Source organism: Antennarius striatus, chromosome 3 (assembly GCF_040054535.1).
Source record: "Antennarius striatus isolate MH-2024 chromosome 3, ASM4005453v1, whole genome shotgun sequence".
Classification (NCBI taxonomy): domain Eukaryota; kingdom Metazoa; phylum Chordata; class Actinopteri; order Lophiiformes; family Antennariidae; genus Antennarius; species Antennarius striatus.
Genome location: NC_090778.1, coordinates 26,245,960 through 26,265,110, shown reverse-complemented (window position 1 = coordinate 26,265,110; position 19,151 = coordinate 26,245,960). Strand labels below are relative to the sequence as shown.

Here is a 19,151-nt window from a genome sequence, read left to right as displayed (position 1 = left end):
TTTTAATAATAAATTACCACTTTCAGTAATAAACGACCACTACCAGTAATCCTCTACTGACAGGGTTACACCAGACATTCTGGGATGGATTCACCAGGAACTTTTTGGACCTCTGGATCAACCTTGAGTCTGGTTCTGACAAGCTGGGAACTTCTCCGGGATCAAATGAACCAGTTTGGCAGGATGAGGTCCGTTTCGGCAGTAAATTTGCCCCGTCCGGTTTGTGATGATGCTCTATCTCCTGCCACAGTCGGGGCTTTGCTAACTGGAATGTAGGCATTTGGCGATTTGGTCAAGACAAGAATCTTTATTTTTCCTTTAGGGATGGATTGGGCAGCAAAAATGCTAATCCATGGTCCCTTTTGTGTCGGTTCCGACCTAGTGTCGGTCCAGTGTGTTTTGGTTTCAGGCATCCATCTGGTTTCTGGAGTTCCTCCTAGTTAGCCTCTCAAACCAACAGTGAAAGCAGGCAAAGCATTGAGCTAGCTGTGCCCACACCGCCAACCGAATCCTCCCATCAGGAAAGACTTAATTCATCCAACTGCTTCCTTTTGGTGATCAACTTCCTGGCAAGATCTAAGACTATACTTCTGTTCATAGTCTTTCGTGAAGTAGGTTTGAACAGCTCCGTCTCTCATATCTATGGTTTTGGTGGAGGCACGAGTTGTTAAAGAAGAATTCACGTCAAAACGGTCGATAATATTCCTGGAGAAACCCAATCTGCACGCGCCCACTCAGGATGACCACCCTGTCTTGAAGTATTTTGTTATTCAGTAGGATGTGGTGTCCATCTTCTGGCTATTTTTATGTGTATTTATGTGCTGGGGTGTGCATTATTATCATTTGATGAATGTCTCACGAAGAAAAATGAAGAAGAGCTATTGGGTAAATGCAGTTGTGTCAACCAGAAGGCTAATCGCCCTTTTGCAGACAGTGGAAATAATAGGCCAACCCGCAGAAGCCGTCCAAAATGTGACTACAAAATTACCCTCATATAGCAGGAGAGAGGGCTTATCTTCATCGCCAGAGAATAATCAGAGTCAGAAGAACGCGGAGCAGCGACCTGTCAGGGTTTAACGTAACCATAAACCGTCTGATGGCTTCAAGGAAGTCTGTGTCCGAAATCCCGGATACTTCTGTCCTTATTGTTCGGTTGTCGACTTGATTTATTTTTGAGAAAGTAAATAAAAAAAGACTTTTTTTCAGGTAGTTTTAGCCCATTTTCTGACTTTTGACAAAGTTGGCCTTTTTGGCATCACATTACGTAACCATACCATTAGTACAAAACAGTGTAGCCACCAACAGGTGGTGGCTTTGTGTTTCAATAGCAGAGACTTCCTCATCTTCTGCCAACTTCCAAGGACTGAAACATCATCAGTACCTCAACTTGACTGTCTTTGAGTTAGCTGCTAACTGCTAACTATGGCTAAACAAAGCTATTGCATGTTAAAATGGTGAACTAGCGTGGGCTGCCACACAGATTTAGTCACCTTTAGTCACGGATAGAGGGAGTCCAGCTAATGGGCTAAGCTACTCAGACAGTCGCTCCAACATTAGATTACGAAGACAAATTTCAATTTCTCTGATCTAACTGTACAAAAATGAAGCTTGAATTTGAAACCATTTGTTTTAGAATATTAACAAACGAGACTAAAAGCTTGATGGCAGCCGCTCCCGCGAGCCAGGGAAGCTAAATGTCACGTCCGTTAGCCAATCCATCAGGATGCTACATGGGGCGCGTGATGTTCCACCCTGTGTAAACCAGTGTCTGAACCACACGAAATGCCTTCCACCAGGCCGTCATCGGGTTTGAGGGAGTTAAAGCTCTGCCGCCCCTCCCCGGTCTCCCCCCTCGCCTCTCATATTGTGTCTCTAACGAGTCACGTCCATCCGGCAATTATTATGAAATTAAAGCTATTTTCCGTGGCCGATGTTTGCCCTGGTAATAACCGCGCCGAGATAGGCTTCATTCATTTAACATTTTAGTTCAGCTCAATTCCTGTCGCATTAGCGCGACGAGCAAAATCAGAGTGTCACTCAGATATTCCGCTTAATGGTTTGGCGATGGCCTGGCCTTTTTCTTTTTTCTTTTTTCTCTTTTTTTTTTTTTATTTCAACCTTCCTCTTCCTTGTGCAATCCTCCTAACCCTATCTCCCTGCCAATTATGCTGTTTAATCTATATGTAGATAATGGTGTCCAGGACCTCCCTGTTGAAATGTCAGGTGTGAAGAGGTTATTAGCTAACTTTTAATTACTGTCCATCATTCAGCAAGCCAGCAGGACAGATTGGCTTCGTCCGACCGAACACTTATCTGCTCCGGGAATGTTAGCTGTAGGCGGGGAAACGGAAGGCATTTAGGAATCACCGGGTCTCCGACTTAATATCACCATTTTCGCACTATTAACAGGACTTAGTGTTTGGAAGAAAGGTGCAGGATGGAGGGAGCGGGGGATCATGTGTCAAATCCTTTAATGGAAGCAGATCGTCTGCTGGATAGCTCAATGCTGCCTGATGGGAAGGTTTTGAAGCGGAGAGGTTTTTTAGGATGATGTTAAGAATGATTTTTTATGAGCGGAGAACAGAAATCGTTGTGTTTTGTTTGTTTTTTTTGCTCGGGAACCTGAAGTCCAACTAAATCGCTGAGTGCTCAGCGATTTAGCTGGACTTCTCTAAATGTTTTAAAAGTCTGCAAACCATTTTCTTGAACTCCCAAAGCTCGTATCGCAAACTTAACGGCCCCTGAACGGGAATTTTTGGAGGGGGCTCTCTGTTTCCATGTCTGCTCGGAAGCGCCCCCCCTCACCCTGAATAATAAGATCCGTTATTCGTCGTTAGCGGCGGATTTCACGGGTTTTCTGCAGTTGGGTGAACGGGACGCGAACACATGACCACATGTGCACGAAGAGGTGTGTGTGTGCGAGGATGAGTTTCCTGCTTCATCTCCACGATCTGCTGCTACCGGTGTGGATTAGCATGCATTAGCATTAGCATTAGCATACCTGCAGCGTGGGATGGTTTAGGCTAGTGAGCGAGATCCCAACCCCAACTCCAAACTCCAAAAAGGAACGCTAGACCCAGATTCACACTCAAACACACACACACACACACACACACACACACACACACACACACACACACACACAGGAGCAGTAATCTATATTCAGCCCTTGAACTGTCTTTGAGCGGATTTACTATTTTAAACTCTGCAGGGTCGAGTGCTGTTGATTACAGCGCCACAGAGAGAAATACTTCCCCGTCTCACTTCTTCTTCTTCTTCTTCTTTCTTCCCTCTCCTCCTCCCCCCTCCTCCCCCTTTCCCCTCCCCTCCATCTTTTACAGCACGCAGACGGATTCCATCGGAGGCGGCGAGCTGTTTTTTCGGCAGACATCCTCCCCGGGATGGAGGCTCCGGTTTCACAGAGCTGCTCCTGGATCACTCACACACACACACACACACACACACACACACACACACACACACACACACACACACACACACACACACGCCGACACACACTTTTGTTCCTCCTTTAACTCCAGGATGAAAAAGAAAAACAGAATGAGTAGAATTTGCCGGTGAGATGGTTCTGCAGTCGTTCGTGCCTCCGTGGCGTCGCAGCCCCCGGTAACCCGGAGCATCTGTGTGCTTTTAAACTAAACTAACATCCAGTGGAGAACATCATTAAGCCGATTAATGCTCCTCATGCCGGCGTCGAGCCTTTGAACTGGGGGTCGTGTGATATTTAAGACTTTAAGTGGAGCCTCGCTGCTCTTTCAGGGGTTTTGTGTGTGCTAGGATTCTGCTCTCTGGGCTCTGTGGTGAATTACAGCTGACCCATGGAGACCCCGGGACCCGGGCCCCTACCGCCAGAAACCCCTGTCATCTGGATCACATCGGGCCTGAGCGTGGACCCCCCGCCCCCCATCAGACAGGAGAAAGGGAGGAGGATGAGACAAAGGTTTACTGAGGTGTGTGTGTGTGTGTGTGTTAGTATCTCAACATTTAGTTGAGGTAAGAATGAATTCATCACAGCTATAAATGTGACCTTTGACCTTTTGTATTACAAACCAATGAGAGAAAGAAATGAACTCAATTTAAAGCTGCACTTTCCTCAGCAACATTTCTGTTCATCCATTACAGTTTAAAAAGAGTCAAACTGCAAAAATCCGGCGGACAGAATATCAGAAATCCGACTTATTAGTGGGAAACGACTGCGAGCCAGAGAACACGTCCGTTAAATCGTCGTTAGATTTACGGATTTTATCACCCAGATAAATAGAGAAGAGTGTGAACCGTTACATCATCACAAACATCAGAAATGTAGCCGCTAATTTCAACAAAACCAATGAAAATGTTCGACTGTCATCCGGGGAGATGCTGCCCCCTGCTGGACGGCAGCGGTAACGCAGGTTTTGGGTGCTGATGTACGTTTACAACCTAGAAATATATATTTAAATATATATTTTATTTTTTTAATTTATTTTTTAACTTTTCAAAAATCCGTGTATGTTGTCACAGTAACCGAGCATCAGTCTGATGACAGGAAGTCAAAGGAAAGTTTGTAATTCAATCATTTCTATGTCAGATGACATGTTTGAATTAATTATTCAAATGGTTTGAGACAAGAGACAAGAGAATAACATTTTTTATTCATTTGAGGGATAAAACGTTTATTACAAAAGTATATGTGAAGGAAATAAGTGGATATAATACAAAAGTACTTGTGTACATTTAATTTATTGCTGTTTTTCCATACTTTGGTTTGATTACAGACTATGATTTGTGCAGATGTAAAATAATCACACTGATTTTTGATTGATGTTTGAAATAAATCAGTTCTCACACACACACACACACACACACACGCACACGCATACACACACTTTGGGGCTTCATGAGCTCACCCAGTCAGCACAATGTTAGCATCTCTGGTTAGTTGTTAGATCATTAGTTCATTAGTAGGTTAGTTGGTTAGTTTGCAGAGAGCTAATGAAAGCTCCTCGGTTAGTCTTTAGTTAGAAGTTCACCGACAGAACAAATCCAGCTCGTTTTCAGGGACTCATGCTGAATGTTTTTATTCTAAGGCCTTCATTTTATTTATTTTTTTCAAATCAGATTGGAATAATTTGTTTCCAGACTAACATCACAATTGTAATCAGTCCAGAGATTAGAGATTAGCAGCTGGACGTCTGCGGCCTGGTCGCCGCGGGCGTCAGCATCACGTTAACATCACAGCTGACAGGCACTCACCTGCAGAGGTTGACCACACAACCTGTGAAGGGGGTGGGGGGGGTGGGGACTGGAGAATCCGGGATTATAATTTGGAATCAGATCACAATCACCTGCGCGAGGATTAAACCAAAGTATGTGGTCAACCCCGGTTCGGCCTCAGCAGCTGTTTCTGTTCCTCTTTTCGTCTAGCGGTTAATAAGAGGTCCGATTCAGGAGTCCTGAAACCCTTCTCGGTTTGGTCGGTTTGATGCTTTCATTCATTTTTGATCAATAATACAGAATCAATAACAGAAGGATTGCAGGATCCTGACAGAGGAGTGTGTGCATCAGACTGCAGAGACTAAAGCAGAGGGTTAGTCAGAGGGTTAGAGAGAACAAGGCCAGCCATCAGCATTCAGAGGACAGGTTAGTATCTCTGACGGTTAGCAGACATTAGTAATGTTAGATATTAGTGAGAGAATGTTAGTAGAAACAAGTCAGACCTGGGTTTAAAGAGGAAAAAAAACAAAAAGAAGCTATTTGCACATAATTATTGGCATTTGCTTTAATTTGCTTAAGCATCAGATGGCGGGGCTGCAGACGCCGTGACTCATTAGAGGTTGAATTAATGCCAGGGAGTCATTTAGAAATCTACACACACCATTAATTTCCAGCAACATTCTCGTTCTTATCTAAATCACGACAATCCCCACTTAAAACTGGTGCTTGAAACAAATGCTAAGAACCATTTGCAAATAATTTTTTTTAATTTTTTTTTTTTATCCCTTCTCGGGTCCATCCGGTGGCTAAAAGAAGAGGATCAGGCATTTTATCATTTTTTAATAGAACTTGGCAGCTATGAGAGAGTCGTTGGGAAGCAGCTGGTAGCTTCAGGATGTCTGTTCAGTCAGACGGACTGGATACGCATGCACGCGTACGGGGGAGAGAACACACACACACACACACACACACATAAACACACACACACACACAGATATATATATATATATATGCATACACACAAATGGAGCACGTGCAAAACTCATGCGCACACGCACGCCCACAGAATGCGGTTTTTACGCCAACACAAGCAGGTAACACACACACACACACACACACACACACACACACACACAGTGTGGGTGGATGAAGCTGAATTAGTCACACCCAGGAAAACACGCGTGTTCTTTACACTGCGGGGGGGGGGGGGTGTCCAGTCAGATGATGCTGACTCAGCTTGAACGCAAACACCTTTTCAATGAGACACAAAAAGCTGCAGATGTCGTCTCTTCACGCGTGGAGGTGGGGTGTGGGTGTGGGTGTGTGTGTGGGGGGGGGTGGACAGGTGTGTGATGCGCTCGGACGTGGGTCGCCTCCTCCATGATGAAGGTCCAGGTCAGCAGGAAATCCGTCACTGCGGGAGAAACGACACGTCACGGTCAGAAAGGAGAGACTCCCAACACGCTGATCGAACTCACACATTCTCCCGGGATAATCTGCGTGATGTTGAATGAGGAATCTGAGAAGCAGATTAGGATAATCTGATTAATCTCTGCTCTTCAAACCTAATCCGGAAGAGGAACTACATCGGTTTTACACCTGGTTTTATCTCCCGTGTTCTGGGTTCCTCTGCGCGCACAGGTTTACGCACAGGTTTACGCACAGGTTTAGCGCACACAAGGTGCGCAAATCCCGAATGCGGGCCAAACAGAGACCGATTTTCTTTGCGGGTTTATATAAAACGGATCATGGTGTAAAACTACAGACTGGTCCGGTACCAGGTGAGTAGGTGAAGGGCGGGGCCACACCTCTCCTCAGGTCCAGGTGGATCCATCGGTGTCACTGGACAGGAAGACAAAGCAGCAGAAAGGTGGGACGCAACAAAACTACCCCCAACTACTCCCCCCCACCCTCCTAGGAACTTCTTCTTCTGTGGTTTTTATTGCTTCTTCTGTTTATTTTGACACAAATTTAAAAAACGGCAGCCTGCACACATAACCTGTCCGGGTGTCGCCCCCTCCCGTCCGGATTCCTCCCGGTGTCTTGACCGCCTCCGCTTTCAATCCGGTGCAAAAAAAATCCACGCCACACTGACCGCCTGGCTGGCTACAAAATAAAAGCATGAGGAGTGAGGGTGTGCAACACACAACAGATGATCATACATATTCATGAATGATTGTGCATTTGATGAAGCGCTGCATTATTTCTGCGCGTTTTGCCCTAAAAATAGACGCAGCCGAAAAATTTAGACCAAATCAGGCTTCAGTTCAGTCTTTATGTTGCTAAAGCAGAATAAAACATCCCCTCTGGTGGCTTCAGTTGATGAGGATTTAAGGGCCACAGAGGCTAAAACCCACAAATGTTCGTGTGGAACATGACGCACAACTTCACCCCAATCTGTACGTGTGGACCAGAAATAGTTTTTCTATAAATAAGAACATTTTAATATTCATAAATCTTGCCGGGATGTCAGATTGAGGTCTCGATAGAGGCCCTCCTCTGCAGGAAATGCGTCTCATCAATAGAAGAGTTTTAAAACAACAACAACAAATAAACCAGATTGATTAAAAACCTCGGAGGGGGAAAAAAGAAGCAGGTTTGTACAATTTTTATTTTTCCTACCAGTGATCTCTCGATTCCTCCCGCCCCCGTCCCGCATCATGGACCGGTGTGAGACGAACGCATCTCCTTCATCTTCATCTCCTTCTCCATCTTTCCTTGCTGTGGGCGCACTGCCGAACCTGCAAACGCCGTATGCATGCAGCGATTACACCTGCACTAAAACGGCTCGTCGCCCCCCCACCCCCCACCCCCACCCCGGGACCTATGCGCATTACGCACCGACACAAAGCGCGGCTGAGCGTCGTGTATGGCCGCCGAGCCGAGGGGAGCAGATGTGGGAGTGCCGACAACAGCTGCGCACTGACGGGAGTCCAGTCCGGGGAAAGCGGGATGAAGTGGAGACGGAAGCCTCGGGACAAAGACATGGATGGGAGGCGTTGAGGAGAACAGCCACGGCTTTGACTGAGCAGGGCTGCGCAGACCTGAATTAATCGGTGGTCTCGGTCTCCAGCTGCTGCCACAGGTTTATAGTCTTTTGTATGCGCGCCCTTCATCCACCATCTGTGTTTCCTGGGCAACCGAGGACTGCCTGCAGGCACCAGCAGCTCACACACAGCAACCACCTCTGAAAAAACAAAAAAAAACCCAACCCAGCAGTATGTGTGCTATAGGACCACTTAAAGAAACACACTCTAGGGTCTGATTTTTGGAAGTTAAACTTCATATGAAAAAGAATCATTCAGCATCCAATTAAGAATGCGAAAATACATGCAAATAGCTGGTAAAATCCATCACAGAACTGATTCTTAATCAATATTGACGTTCGATTATTGGTTTCACCTCAGGTTTGAACTGCGAAAGGACATAAAAGGCAGAAATAAATGGTGTGACGTCAATGGATTCGATTTTTAACCGTCTTTATGTGGTTTGATCTGAATACATCTGAATGGGTAAATCTTTTACTTTATATAGTTCAAAAAACTTTGACCTGATGGTGGCGCCACATGTTGGTGGTTCCACAGGTGAAGACAATGTCAAGCATGACAGTCAGAACTGTTGTCCCAGTCCGGTTCTGCTGCTTTACTGTAGAACCCTTCACACCTGTAGTTTTCCTTCCATCCACTAGGTGTCGTCACAGCGACACTAAACAGCCTGACTCGTTTCCACCTGCCCACATGTTCCCAGGCAGATCCTCAGTGTAACTTCACTAAGTAACATCTATATATAGACTATTGTCTTTGTTTGTTTGTTTGTTTGTTTGTTTCCAATCGAGTTTGTTAGCATGTCAGAGCATTTTGTCACTATTTTTTTCTTAATATGTTGGACAGGATTAGTTGATCTCAGCGTTTCTATTTCACAAAGATGTGCCTGATAGTCTCCTGTTAGTTCTGGTTCTACATTAAGCACTCCTGTCCTCAACCATGCACTTCCTAGTTTTGTTAGTCGTCTCAACTTTTGTTTATTGGTTTAAATATTATTATTTTATTAATACAAGATAAAGTATTCCTTTATTAGTCCCACAGTCGAGAAATCTCCATTATATGGTAGCATAAGCATTATCAGAGTCAATTATTAAGCGATAACTGGGCTCAGTGCTGGTTATAAAATCTATTTATTAATTACATATTATTTTATTTCGGAAAAGCGTCTGAATAGGGAGAAGAGATCAAGAAGGTGGAGGATTAAGTATTTAGGCTCAACAGTCCAGAGCAATGGAGAGTGTGGAAAAGAGGTGAAGAAGCGTGTCCAGGCAGGATGGAACGGGTGGAGGAAAGTGTCAGGTGTGATGTGTGATAGAAGAGTTTCAGCTAAAATGAAAGGAAAGGTGTACAAAACTGTGGTGAGACCAGCGATGTTGTTTGGTCTAGAGACAGTGTCACTGAGGAAAAGACAGGAGGCAGAGCTGGAGGTAGCAGAGATGAAGATGCTGAGGTTCTCTCTGGGAGTGACCAGGAAGGATAGGATCAGGAATGAGTACATCAGAGGGACAGCACATGTTAGAGGTTTTGGAGATAAAGTCAGAGACTGAGATGGTTTGGACATGTCCAGAGGAGAGATAGTGAATATATTGGTAGAAGGATGCTGAGTTTTGAACTGCCAGGCAGGAGGCCTAGAGGAAGACCAAAGAGGAGGTTTATGGATGTAGTGAAAGAGGACATGAAGGTAGTTGGTGTGAGAGAAGAGGATGCAGAAGACAGGGTTAGATGGAGGACACTGATTCGCTGTGGTGACCCCTGAAGGGAAAAGCCGAAAGAAGATGATTAAGATGTAATTACATTTTATTTTGGGCTACGAATTATTTTATTGCATAATTTGAGTTGCGTTTATTTATAAAACAATGTGTTTTATTTAATAAACCCAGACATTAAAGTTCTATTTTATTGCGGCTGGGGGGAAACACTTCCGCGTTCACACATGTTTGTCCTTCCTATCTTGCCGTACTTGTGTAACATCCGCCTTGATCAAGGCCCGCCCCATTCTACTCCGCCTGTGATTGGCTAGTGCTCTTAGCCCTTATTTGTTGAGATCGCTCCATCTCAGAATGACCAATGGAACTTGTTTAGGGGCGGGACATGTGTCCAGATAAGCCAATCAGAGACAGTTGAGGTCTTCAGCATTCTTCTCAGCCGGTAGTGGCCGTTTGAGTCTTGTTTACAATATCCTGGTAAATCATCTTTACGTAACGGGGAATTCCGCGGTCTGAATGCGTCGGGCGGGTCGTGGCGGCCCCGTGGGCTTGTGTCGCGTCACGGACCATCTCTTCCTCAGTAATGCCCGAGCGGCGGGCGATCACTCTCTGCTGCGTGGGTCCGACATCAGCTGCGTGGTGGACGCTACCGAGCCCGGCTGCAGCCGCCCCCCCCCGGTGTCGGAGTACATCCACATCCCGGTCACCGACTCCCCGGACTCCCCTCTCGGCGAGCACTTCCACGAGGTGGCGGATAAGATCCACGTCACGTCGGAGCGCGGCGGCCGCACGCTGGTGCACTGTAACGCCGGCGTGAGCCGCTCGGCCGCCCTGTGCCTGGCCTACCTGGTGAAGCACCGCGGGATGACGCTCCTGGAAGCCCACGGGAGGGTGAAGTCCTGCCGGCCGCTGGTGAGGCCGAACCGGGGCTTCTGGAAGCAGCTCATCCGCTTTGAGATGGAGCTTCGCGGGTGCAACACTGTCCGGATGGTATCTTCTCCCATAGGGGAGATACCGGACATCTACGAGGAGGAGGCCAGACACATGATCCCACTAGGACCAACTCAATGAAACACTTTGTCTCCATTTATATGATGTCACGTATACTGGAACTTAAATATAAATTAACAACTCTTTCACTTCCACCCAAAACCGAACACCATGTGGTCACAGCCCACTTTAAACGAGCCTTACCGCAATTGACACAAAGGTTAGTGACCGACCGACATGAAGGTCACTGCTGTTGGTGGAGCAGAGCCTCAAACAAGTCTTCCCAGTGGGGAATTCTCACCATTCCACACCGGAGTGTTTACTAGTTGCGGGTCAAACCCGGTTGAACAAATGAAACAACCATAAAGCAGGTGTAACTAGTCTCAAAACTGGTTCCAAGTAATCGCCACTGAATCCAAAATCCAGAATCTTTGCTCCTACTAAACAATCCGATTCCGGAGCAAACGGATTTATACACAACGCCAACTTCCCAAAACCTTTGCACATGAAAATTGGGCATCTTTTAAGATCCCTCGAGTATCGCTGTACCGTGACGACGGTTCCACAGCCGTGAAGGCAGTCAGTCCAACAGATTTGAGGCCAGTAAGTACAAAAAGCCTTTATTTAATTCAGCACACACAGAAACGTGGACAGCCACTCTAAAAATATTAAATATACTAAGTTAACCAAATACAGTCTCAAAATCGTGGTATGTCACTACTTCTATTGTGTCATGAAAGAGCAATGTATCGTACTGCAAATGAACTCGCTTAAAACGCTGGATTTTATTTGGATTTTTCCAAAAAAATAAAATTCTCTACTGAGAAATATTTGATTTTCTTTTTTTTTTACATAAAGTGGTCTTCGTATATTTCAACAAGTACTCAGAAGAAATAAAAGTTACTGCAATCGACAGGCAAAAGTCGAGAATCACATCAACATTTGGCACAGGTTTGTAATCTTTGAACATAAACACACGTCTACTCGAGAAAGATTTGATCTGATGAGTGGTCAACCAATACCCGGAAAGGTTTTGTCGCTCCAATACAGTCTGAACAATGTGAGACAACTTCCTGTCACAGAAAAAAAAATCATCTTTAATTTCAAACGTTTCAGAGAACAAGCAGCACAAGTGGTGACGTTCAACCCAAGGAAAACAACTTCAACCAGGCAGAAAACATTAAGCTGCCCTTCAAATAACTGTAACCGTGTCATAAGATGTACTTCACACTAATTTTTCAACCTTTTAGATCAAATTGAGCATGTTTACACCAACGAAGCATGTAGTCATTAGCTGGTTAGTTTAGCTTTTATAAAATTCTCCCATATAATGACACCCCCCCCCCCAAATAAAACCATAACATACCAATTTAACAACTTTACAATTCAAACAAAGATTGCTCATGTTGACAGATTCAGTTTCAAACGTTCCAGCCAGATTTTACAGCTTTCAGACGAAACCAGGGTAGTTGTGTCCGTTTACTATCCATAAAGCTAAACTAGGCCAACAGACAGTCTTCCACTGCCAGGAAAAACGGACTATAAAAGTGATATTGATCTTATCAGCATGAAAAAGCAAGTATCACAACACAAAATCATAAACTATTGCTTTAAAATCTTTACTCTGTTTAGCCTTGAACATTTTTAGCATTAGCGTGGGCGAGCGTGGAGCTAACATCAGATTTGGACAGTAAAGGTTGTCGTTACATTCATCTGGCCAACAACATGTGGTTATGGAAACAAGCAGAAATCCCAGTGAACATTATGAACATCTAGATGGAAGCTTAACAAACTTTAACACACACTTAAGACCAGAAGAGCCAACGTTTTAGAGTGTTCCACACGGTTCTCTCCCTCCTTAGGTCTTCAACATGAAGGGAGGAAGGAAACGTAGTAATCACAACGTGTGATGATTAACGTAACAAACCGATCAGATTTATGAAGACTTTCATTTTTAACTTCAGTAAGATGAAAACAAACATTTGGTTGGAATGGAAAAATCATTGATTGCTAAATAAAAGGCCTTCATGGGCAAGTTTTCTTTTGGTGGAGCTCAGATCATTGAATGAGGAGGCTGCACAGCTGAGACCATATAAAACCAGATAAGGTAACGCAGTGCAATCTACTGTACAAAAGGTTCTGCAGCCGGCTAGTGTCTATCTGCTACTCAATTCACCTGAGTCAGGACCTTGGTCACATAGAATTACAAGATTGCTTTCAAAGCGAAATCACAAGTGCAAAAAACAGCATGCTTACTTCACCTTCACTGCGTGTCACTAATTCCCCAGTAAGGCAACAGTGTCATCTGCATAGTCAGACAATAAGCATTCAGAAGGTACTTTAAAGAAGGACGTGCACTTAACACACGGTGAAATCAACGCAAAGAACACGTTTAACGCCAGCAGCCGTTCATCCTTCCCTCACACGAAGCCCAGTGTTTTCAACCGCTCGAGTCAATGGCTTCAACAAAGTCTTGAGATCACTTCTGTAAGACAGAAGAGAGAATTCACAGCGACGCCGTCGTTTAGTTCACACAAAAAAGGCCAGGGTTTCCTTTTATCCGAGACTCACATGCTGCTCCAGCTTCTGGTATTCTGCGTATTTAGGTCGCCGTGTGGATCTCGATTTCTTTCCTTCCAAAAGGAAGGCAAATATCTGGGGGGGGAAAAAAGACAAAGACTTCTTTTGAACTCACTCTTGTTTGCCTGTTTGGAGCAAGATCTACAGAACAAGGAGGCCAGGGTTGTGTCTAAAAATCCCCTGCATGTTTCAACAAAGCAGATCCAAATAGATCCTCTAGTTACATTAAAGCTTCTATACATGGGGCTAAATGAAAGTTAGCTTCGCTTTGACAAAAACTTCCACTTTTGGGAAATGCGGTTGTTAAAAGTTTAGTGACAACTTTCAGTTTACTTTGATTTCAAGTTGTCACTGGTTAAATATGACAAACATTGAGCTGTTAGCAAATGTTGTGGAGGAAATCAAGTGTTAGTCCTCAGCCACAAGTTGGAAGAGCAACAAATCAGTTTTTAGTTTAGACTGACCCATAAGGGTAGTTCAAAAACTACAGTTGTCAACAATCATGTTTAAAGAACCCCCAGACGTGTGACCTCAGAGGTAGGTTGGTGGAAACCTGTGCAGGAAGTAGTTAAAACTGAAATACCTTGCGCTTGTTGTGGTAAAGGATGTAGAGGATTGGGACCAGCACCATCGTCAGGATGAAGTAGGTGAAGAAATGACTGCTCTCCGCCTCAGAGTCACGGCCGGGGTCCGCGCCTCCATCCGACCCTTTGCCGGGGTCAGTGCCTCCATCCGACCCTTTGCCGGGGTCAGCGTCTCCATCCGACCCTTTGCCCGCGCCTCCATCCGACCCTTTGCCCGCGCCTCCATCCGACCCTTTGCCCGCGCCTCCATCCGACCCTTTGCCCGCGCCTCCATCCGACTCTAGGCCGGGGTCCGCGCCTCCATCCAACTCTAGGCCGGGGTCCGCGCCTCCATCCGACTCTAGGCCGGGGTCCGCGCCTCCATCCGACTCTAGGCCGGGGTCCGCGCCTCCATCCGACTCTAGGCCGGGGTCCGCGCCTCCATCCGACCCTAGGCCGGGGTCCGCGCCTCCATCCGACCCTGTGCCGGGGTCCGCGCCTCCATCCGACCCTTTGCCGGGGTCCGCGCCTCCATCCGACCCTGTGCCGGGGTCCGCGCCTCCATCCGACCCTTTGCCGGGGTCCGCGCCTCCATCCGACCCTTTGCTTGGTTCCGCGCCTCCATCCGACCCTTTGCTTGGTTCCGCGCCTCCATCCGACCCTTTGCCGGGGTCCACGCCTCCATCCGACCCCTTGCTTGGTTCCGCGCCTCCATCTGACCCTTTGCCGGGGTCCGCGCCTCCATCTGACCCTTTGCCGGGGTCCGCGCCTCCATCTGACCCTTTGCCGGGGTCCGCGCCTCCATTCGACCCTTTGCCGGGGTCCGCGCCTCCATTCGACCCTTTGCCGGGGTCCACCCCTCCATCCGACCCCTTGCTTGGTTCCGCGCCTCCATCCGACCCTTTGCCGGGGTCCGCGCCTCCATCTGACCCTTTGCCGGGGTCCGCGCCTCCATCTGACCCTTTGCCGGGGTCCACGCCTCCATCCGACCCCTTGCTTGGTTCCGCGCCTCCATCTGACCCTTTGCCGGGGTCCGCGCCTCCATCAGAACCTTTGCCGGGGTCCACGCCTCCATCCGACCCTTTGCTTGGTTCCGCGCCTCCATCCGACCCTTTGCCGGGGTCCGCGCCTCCCTCTGACCCTTTGCCGGGGTCCGCGCCTCCATTCGACCCTTTGCCGGGGTCCGCGCCTCCATTCGACCCTTTCCCAGGGTCCTTGTCTCCTCCTGATTTGCCGTTATCGCCTGTGGCTCCTACCTTTCCTTTGTGATCGCCCATTTGTAAAGACTTGTTGTCGTTCACACCAGGTGGGTTATCCTGACTGGACCCCTGTCCTCCCGTGTCTTTGGGGTCACTGCTCCCCGGCACTGGAAGGAAAGACAATGTCAGCTTATTTCTTTATAGTCAGTTTGCCCAAGACAACTCAAAGGGCTTCACACAAGTTATAAAGCGTCATGACATGTTTGAAAGTGAAATATGAAAATAACTTAACCATTTAGCTTGTAAAACCAAACAGGAATAAAAGTAATAAAAATCGATATCCTGAATAAAACCCAGAGGCTGATGGAGGAACATTGTGTGTTCCAGACTCTCATGTTGTTAGGTAACAACAGGCTGGCTAAGTGGCTTTTAGAGGTCAGAGTTCACAAACAGGCCAGTATTTCTAGCCTGTTACTGAGTTTTTAACTTCTCCAACTGGGAACTGTGGGTGTTATTACATTCTTATCTGGAGCCTTAGCTTCTACTTTTAAGCTTTATTTATTGTTACCTTTTTCATTGTGGTCATTCCCATCTGCATTGGATGCAGCTGCATCTTGTGGGTTTGATTTTTCCGGAACTGCAGCCCCTGTAAAAAAAATAATAAATAAATAAAGTTGAAATTGTACACTGTTAATCATCAGACTCGAAAATGCAATCTGGTAATATCTGCCATGAATGAGGCCATTGTGAATCCCGCATGACGGAACTAGAGCCAGTTGGTTTGAATTTCCTTCATTAGTTTGTTCTACCAACAAGAAGCACTAACAGTAAATAATAGGTACTGGTTTGTTGGGTTGGAACTTGTTCGTAATGTCCTGTCTACCTCTTCTAATCCGTTGACTCAGCTTCATTAAATTTGGCCAAAATGTCAGATACTTATTTATGAAAACATGGAGAAAACTATAAGGACAAATGTTTTGTCCATCTTACAGCCCCAACAACTTCCACTCTTCTGGGAAGACTCAAAGTGTGCCTGTGGGAATTTATGATTCATCCTTTAGACCATTTCTTGGGTCAGGTGCTGATCTGGACTTGAAGGTCTGGCTTGATTTCTCCTATCGAGCCATTCGATGGGGTCAAAGTCGAGACCATTTGCAGGTCAATGAATCAATAGGGTCCAAGCATTTCAACTGGCTGACTCAGAGATCTCAGTTTTCAGAATAAACAGGTTTGTAGGCTTGTCAGTTTTAAGCCAGAAAATCCTGCACTGTAATCAGACGGCGTGTGAATTCTTTCCGAGGCACAAACATCTCAATCTGGTTGTGCTGCATTGTGCAGCGACTGCAGATGTAGATGCCTTAATCTTGTTTCAGCGTCCCATGTTTTTCTAACCGATTTCAACATCAGACCAACGGTATTTCTTACACTATAGTATAATTGATTTGTAACCTGAGTAACCTTTTGTCAAATTTGCTTTAGAACTGTTTAAAACAGAGATACAAAAGGAGAACACAGCAGCATCATGTAGCTGGGCCATGGTGCCAACGGCTTTATATTTTGGACTGGATCTGGATATCCAGAAATTATTTTCAGTTTCTTAACCCAATAAAGGATGACATTTTTCACTAATTTATTCTATTAATCATAAATAATATGTGATGTCTTCAGACAAAACACTGGGAAAGAATTGGGTACAGAACAGGGAGTTACGTTATTTGTAATTTTCCAACAACTTCTGGAGTGAATTGGAAGGATTGGAATTGAATGAGGTATTTTTTTGTGAATTACAACATAAACTACTTGGTGGTTTACCATAAAACCGGATGAAAGAGTGGGAGTACCAACCAAATAAATTAATCCTAATCTCTGGACTAGATCCAGGTGATGGGTGAATATACTCAGAAGGCCTGTTTGTCAACGTTGCTACAAACTAAACGTTGTTTGTCTTGGAGGTGCAGTAAAGCTATACGTGGTCTGATGTGTGCGGAACACCTGAAGGGTACCTGGACACGAGCGGATTTGGTAGTTCATTTCCGGTGTGACGTGTTGTAAACCAGACATTTCCCTAAAACTGTAAACCTCCTTGTTTGCTTTAGAATCATTTAAGGACAAACATGTTGATGTCATGGAATAGAAAGGAAAATTTAAACACACAAATCCGTCATTTTAAATTGTTTAATCTCTATGTGGGTGAAGTTTTAATTCGTTTTGACGCTGAAACTTAATCTGTTCCCTTTCCTGTGTGAAAAGAAAACCGGATGACCAATCTGAGGGAAATTAGCCGTAAATTAGCATCAGGGCTCACGGATGAGTCAAACCAAATAACCTGTTGGAACACTTTTGGCTTCATTAAGCAGCAGAACTCCACTCACCTCTGGCCGAATAGACGCACAGAGACGCGGCGAGCAGCAGGAAAAAAACCCTCATCGTGTCCGCGACACAAAAAACCAAGCAAACCGATGTAATCTCTGTCCGGTTAGCGACGAAATCCGCGTTGACAGATGAACACCGACAGGTAGGGACGTAGTTATCTCATCCACTTCCGGTTTGTTCTTCTTCGTGGACTCCCGCTGGCGGACTCTGCTGCCCCCTCTGGTAGGACGCTCACACGACAGGCTTGGATTACCTAAACTGGCTGAGTTTGCTGGTTTAAAATTAAGTTTGTTATTACTTGTCATGAGTTTAGGAGTGGAGTGAGTCCATTAAAACATTCTGGATCATAAATGTAAATATTAAGGGCATTTTATTGTATTGTTTTTGTGCATGGCGCTTTAGACTTTATCCATTATTATAGAGAAAATAAATCCTCATTCCACTTCCTCACATGCAATCACATAATTATCACAGGTGTCTGACGAAACAAATGCACCCATATCATATTTTTACGCATACATTCACTCCAGCTATCTGCTTGCTGGCTGGAGGCAGGAGTGCAGCGTAAGACCGTTTTCTGTATCTGCGTGTGAACAAAGGTGTAAGTAGGTCACTGTTCTGCTGAGTAAAACAGGTACAACTTGTTCTGAAGGGACAGATCGTGTTCAAGAGGCTGGTCAGGTTGTGTTGTTTTTGTGCTTCAGACTCCAAACCATGACTTAGTTTTTAGTTGAAATTACATTTCCAATCAGATTCAGATGCAAATATTAATCGTGATTTATGACAACATTAGGTCATTCACAGTCAGTTGATTAGTGATGATAACTTGGACGGTACCTCAGTCGGTCATATTTACAGTTACATTACATGTTGACAGTTATGCTTCAAGTCACACTCTTGCCTTTGAAATGACCCATTAATTTTCCAAATACTTTTTACTGATGTGACCCATATTCCAACTGGGAGGAGAGGACTCTAAATTCTTGACTACGCTATGGGAGCGATCATGAACTATTAGATTACTTTTATTTTACTCAAAGGCAGAGGGTCCGGGGTTTGGAGCCACTATGGGGGCCTTTATGTCTGAGGGACCCCCACTGATGTGGATTTGGGGTCCCAAACATCAAGGAGCCCCAAACATAGCCCTGCTCTACCTCTCTTGATGATGCAACCCCCTTTTTTTCCACTTCCTGGATGGACGGATGTGGTTCCTGCAGCCAAAAATGGGCACACGTGTGAATATTTGTGTCGCTACCGCCACCTACTGGCCAGACAGGAGCACGATGACGCCATTGGCTCCTGCCGATGGGGGGGGGGGATGACAATGATTGACCCTATCAGCAGATGGCAGTGTTGATATATAAACCATGACCAGTATTTAAGAATCTTTGGTGGGTGGGGGACAAAAATCTCCCCACACATTAACTCTGACAGGTATAAACTAGCGTTTATTCACAAACATCACAGCTCAGCAACACAACA

The 19,151-nt window shown here is 45.6% G+C and overlaps 2 protein-coding genes and 1 long non-coding RNA gene across 4 annotated transcripts; 1 reads left to right on the top strand and 2 right to left on the bottom strand.

Moving 5' to 3' along the window:
* Positions 1–4,668: 4,668 nt before the first annotated feature.
* On the bottom strand, positions 4,669–8,380 carry LOC137592961 (uncharacterized). Its single transcript, XR_011035057.1, has 4 exons — positions 8,056–8,380; positions 7,837–7,955; positions 6,993–7,320; positions 4,669–6,628 (listed from the first exon to the last, which is right to left on the bottom strand). It is a non-coding gene; the product is annotated as an uncharacterized lncRNA (long non-coding RNA).
* A 2,035-nt stretch (positions 8,381–10,415) lies between these two features.
* zgc:153044 (uncharacterized protein LOC751678 homolog) lies at positions 10,416–11,037 on the top strand. Its single transcript, XM_068311660.1, has one exon. It carries the CDS (start codon positions 10,481–10,483, stop codon positions 11,033–11,035), a length of 555 nt encoding a protein of 184 aa, XP_068167761.1. The 5' UTR covers positions 10,416–10,480; the 3' UTR covers positions 11,036–11,037.
* A 2,265-nt stretch (positions 11,038–13,302) lies between these two features.
* tgoln2 (trans-golgi network protein 2) lies at positions 13,303–17,830 on the bottom strand. 2 transcript variants are annotated; one of them, XM_068311659.1, is made up of 5 exons: positions 17,669–17,830; positions 15,865–15,942; positions 14,118–15,463; positions 13,526–13,609; positions 13,303–13,439 (listed from the first exon to the last, which is right to left on the bottom strand). In XM_068311659.1, exons 1-5 carry the CDS (start codon positions 17,721–17,723, stop codon positions 13,434–13,436), a joined length of 1,569 nt encoding a protein of 522 aa, XP_068167760.1. In that variant the 5' UTR covers positions 17,724–17,830; the 3' UTR covers positions 13,303–13,433. The 2 variants fall into 2 exon arrangements, with proteins under 2 accessions (XP_068167760.1, XP_068167759.1); XM_068311658.1 differs by lacking the exon at positions 13,303–13,439 and having other exon boundaries at positions 13,471–13,609.
* Between the last annotated feature and the right edge of the window lie 1,321 nt (positions 17,831–19,151).

Coding starts and splice junctions, on each gene's coding strand:
- tgoln2 (XM_068311658.1), bottom strand. CDS start 17,723: ATGAGGGTTTTTTTCCTGCTGCTCGCCGCGTCTCTGTGCGTCTATTCG. Junction 15,943..17,668: donor GTGCGTCTATTCGGCCAGAG/GTGAGTGGAGTT, acceptor TTTTTTTTACAG/GGGCTGCAGTTCCGGAAAAA. Junction 13,610..14,117: donor TTTACCACAACAAGCGCAAG/GTATTTCAGTTT, acceptor TTCCCCCCCCAG/ATATTTGCCTTCCTTTTGGA.
- zgc:153044 (XM_068311660.1), top strand. CDS start 10,481: ATGCGTCGGGCGGGTCGTGGCGGCCCCGTGGGCTTGTGTCGCGTCACG.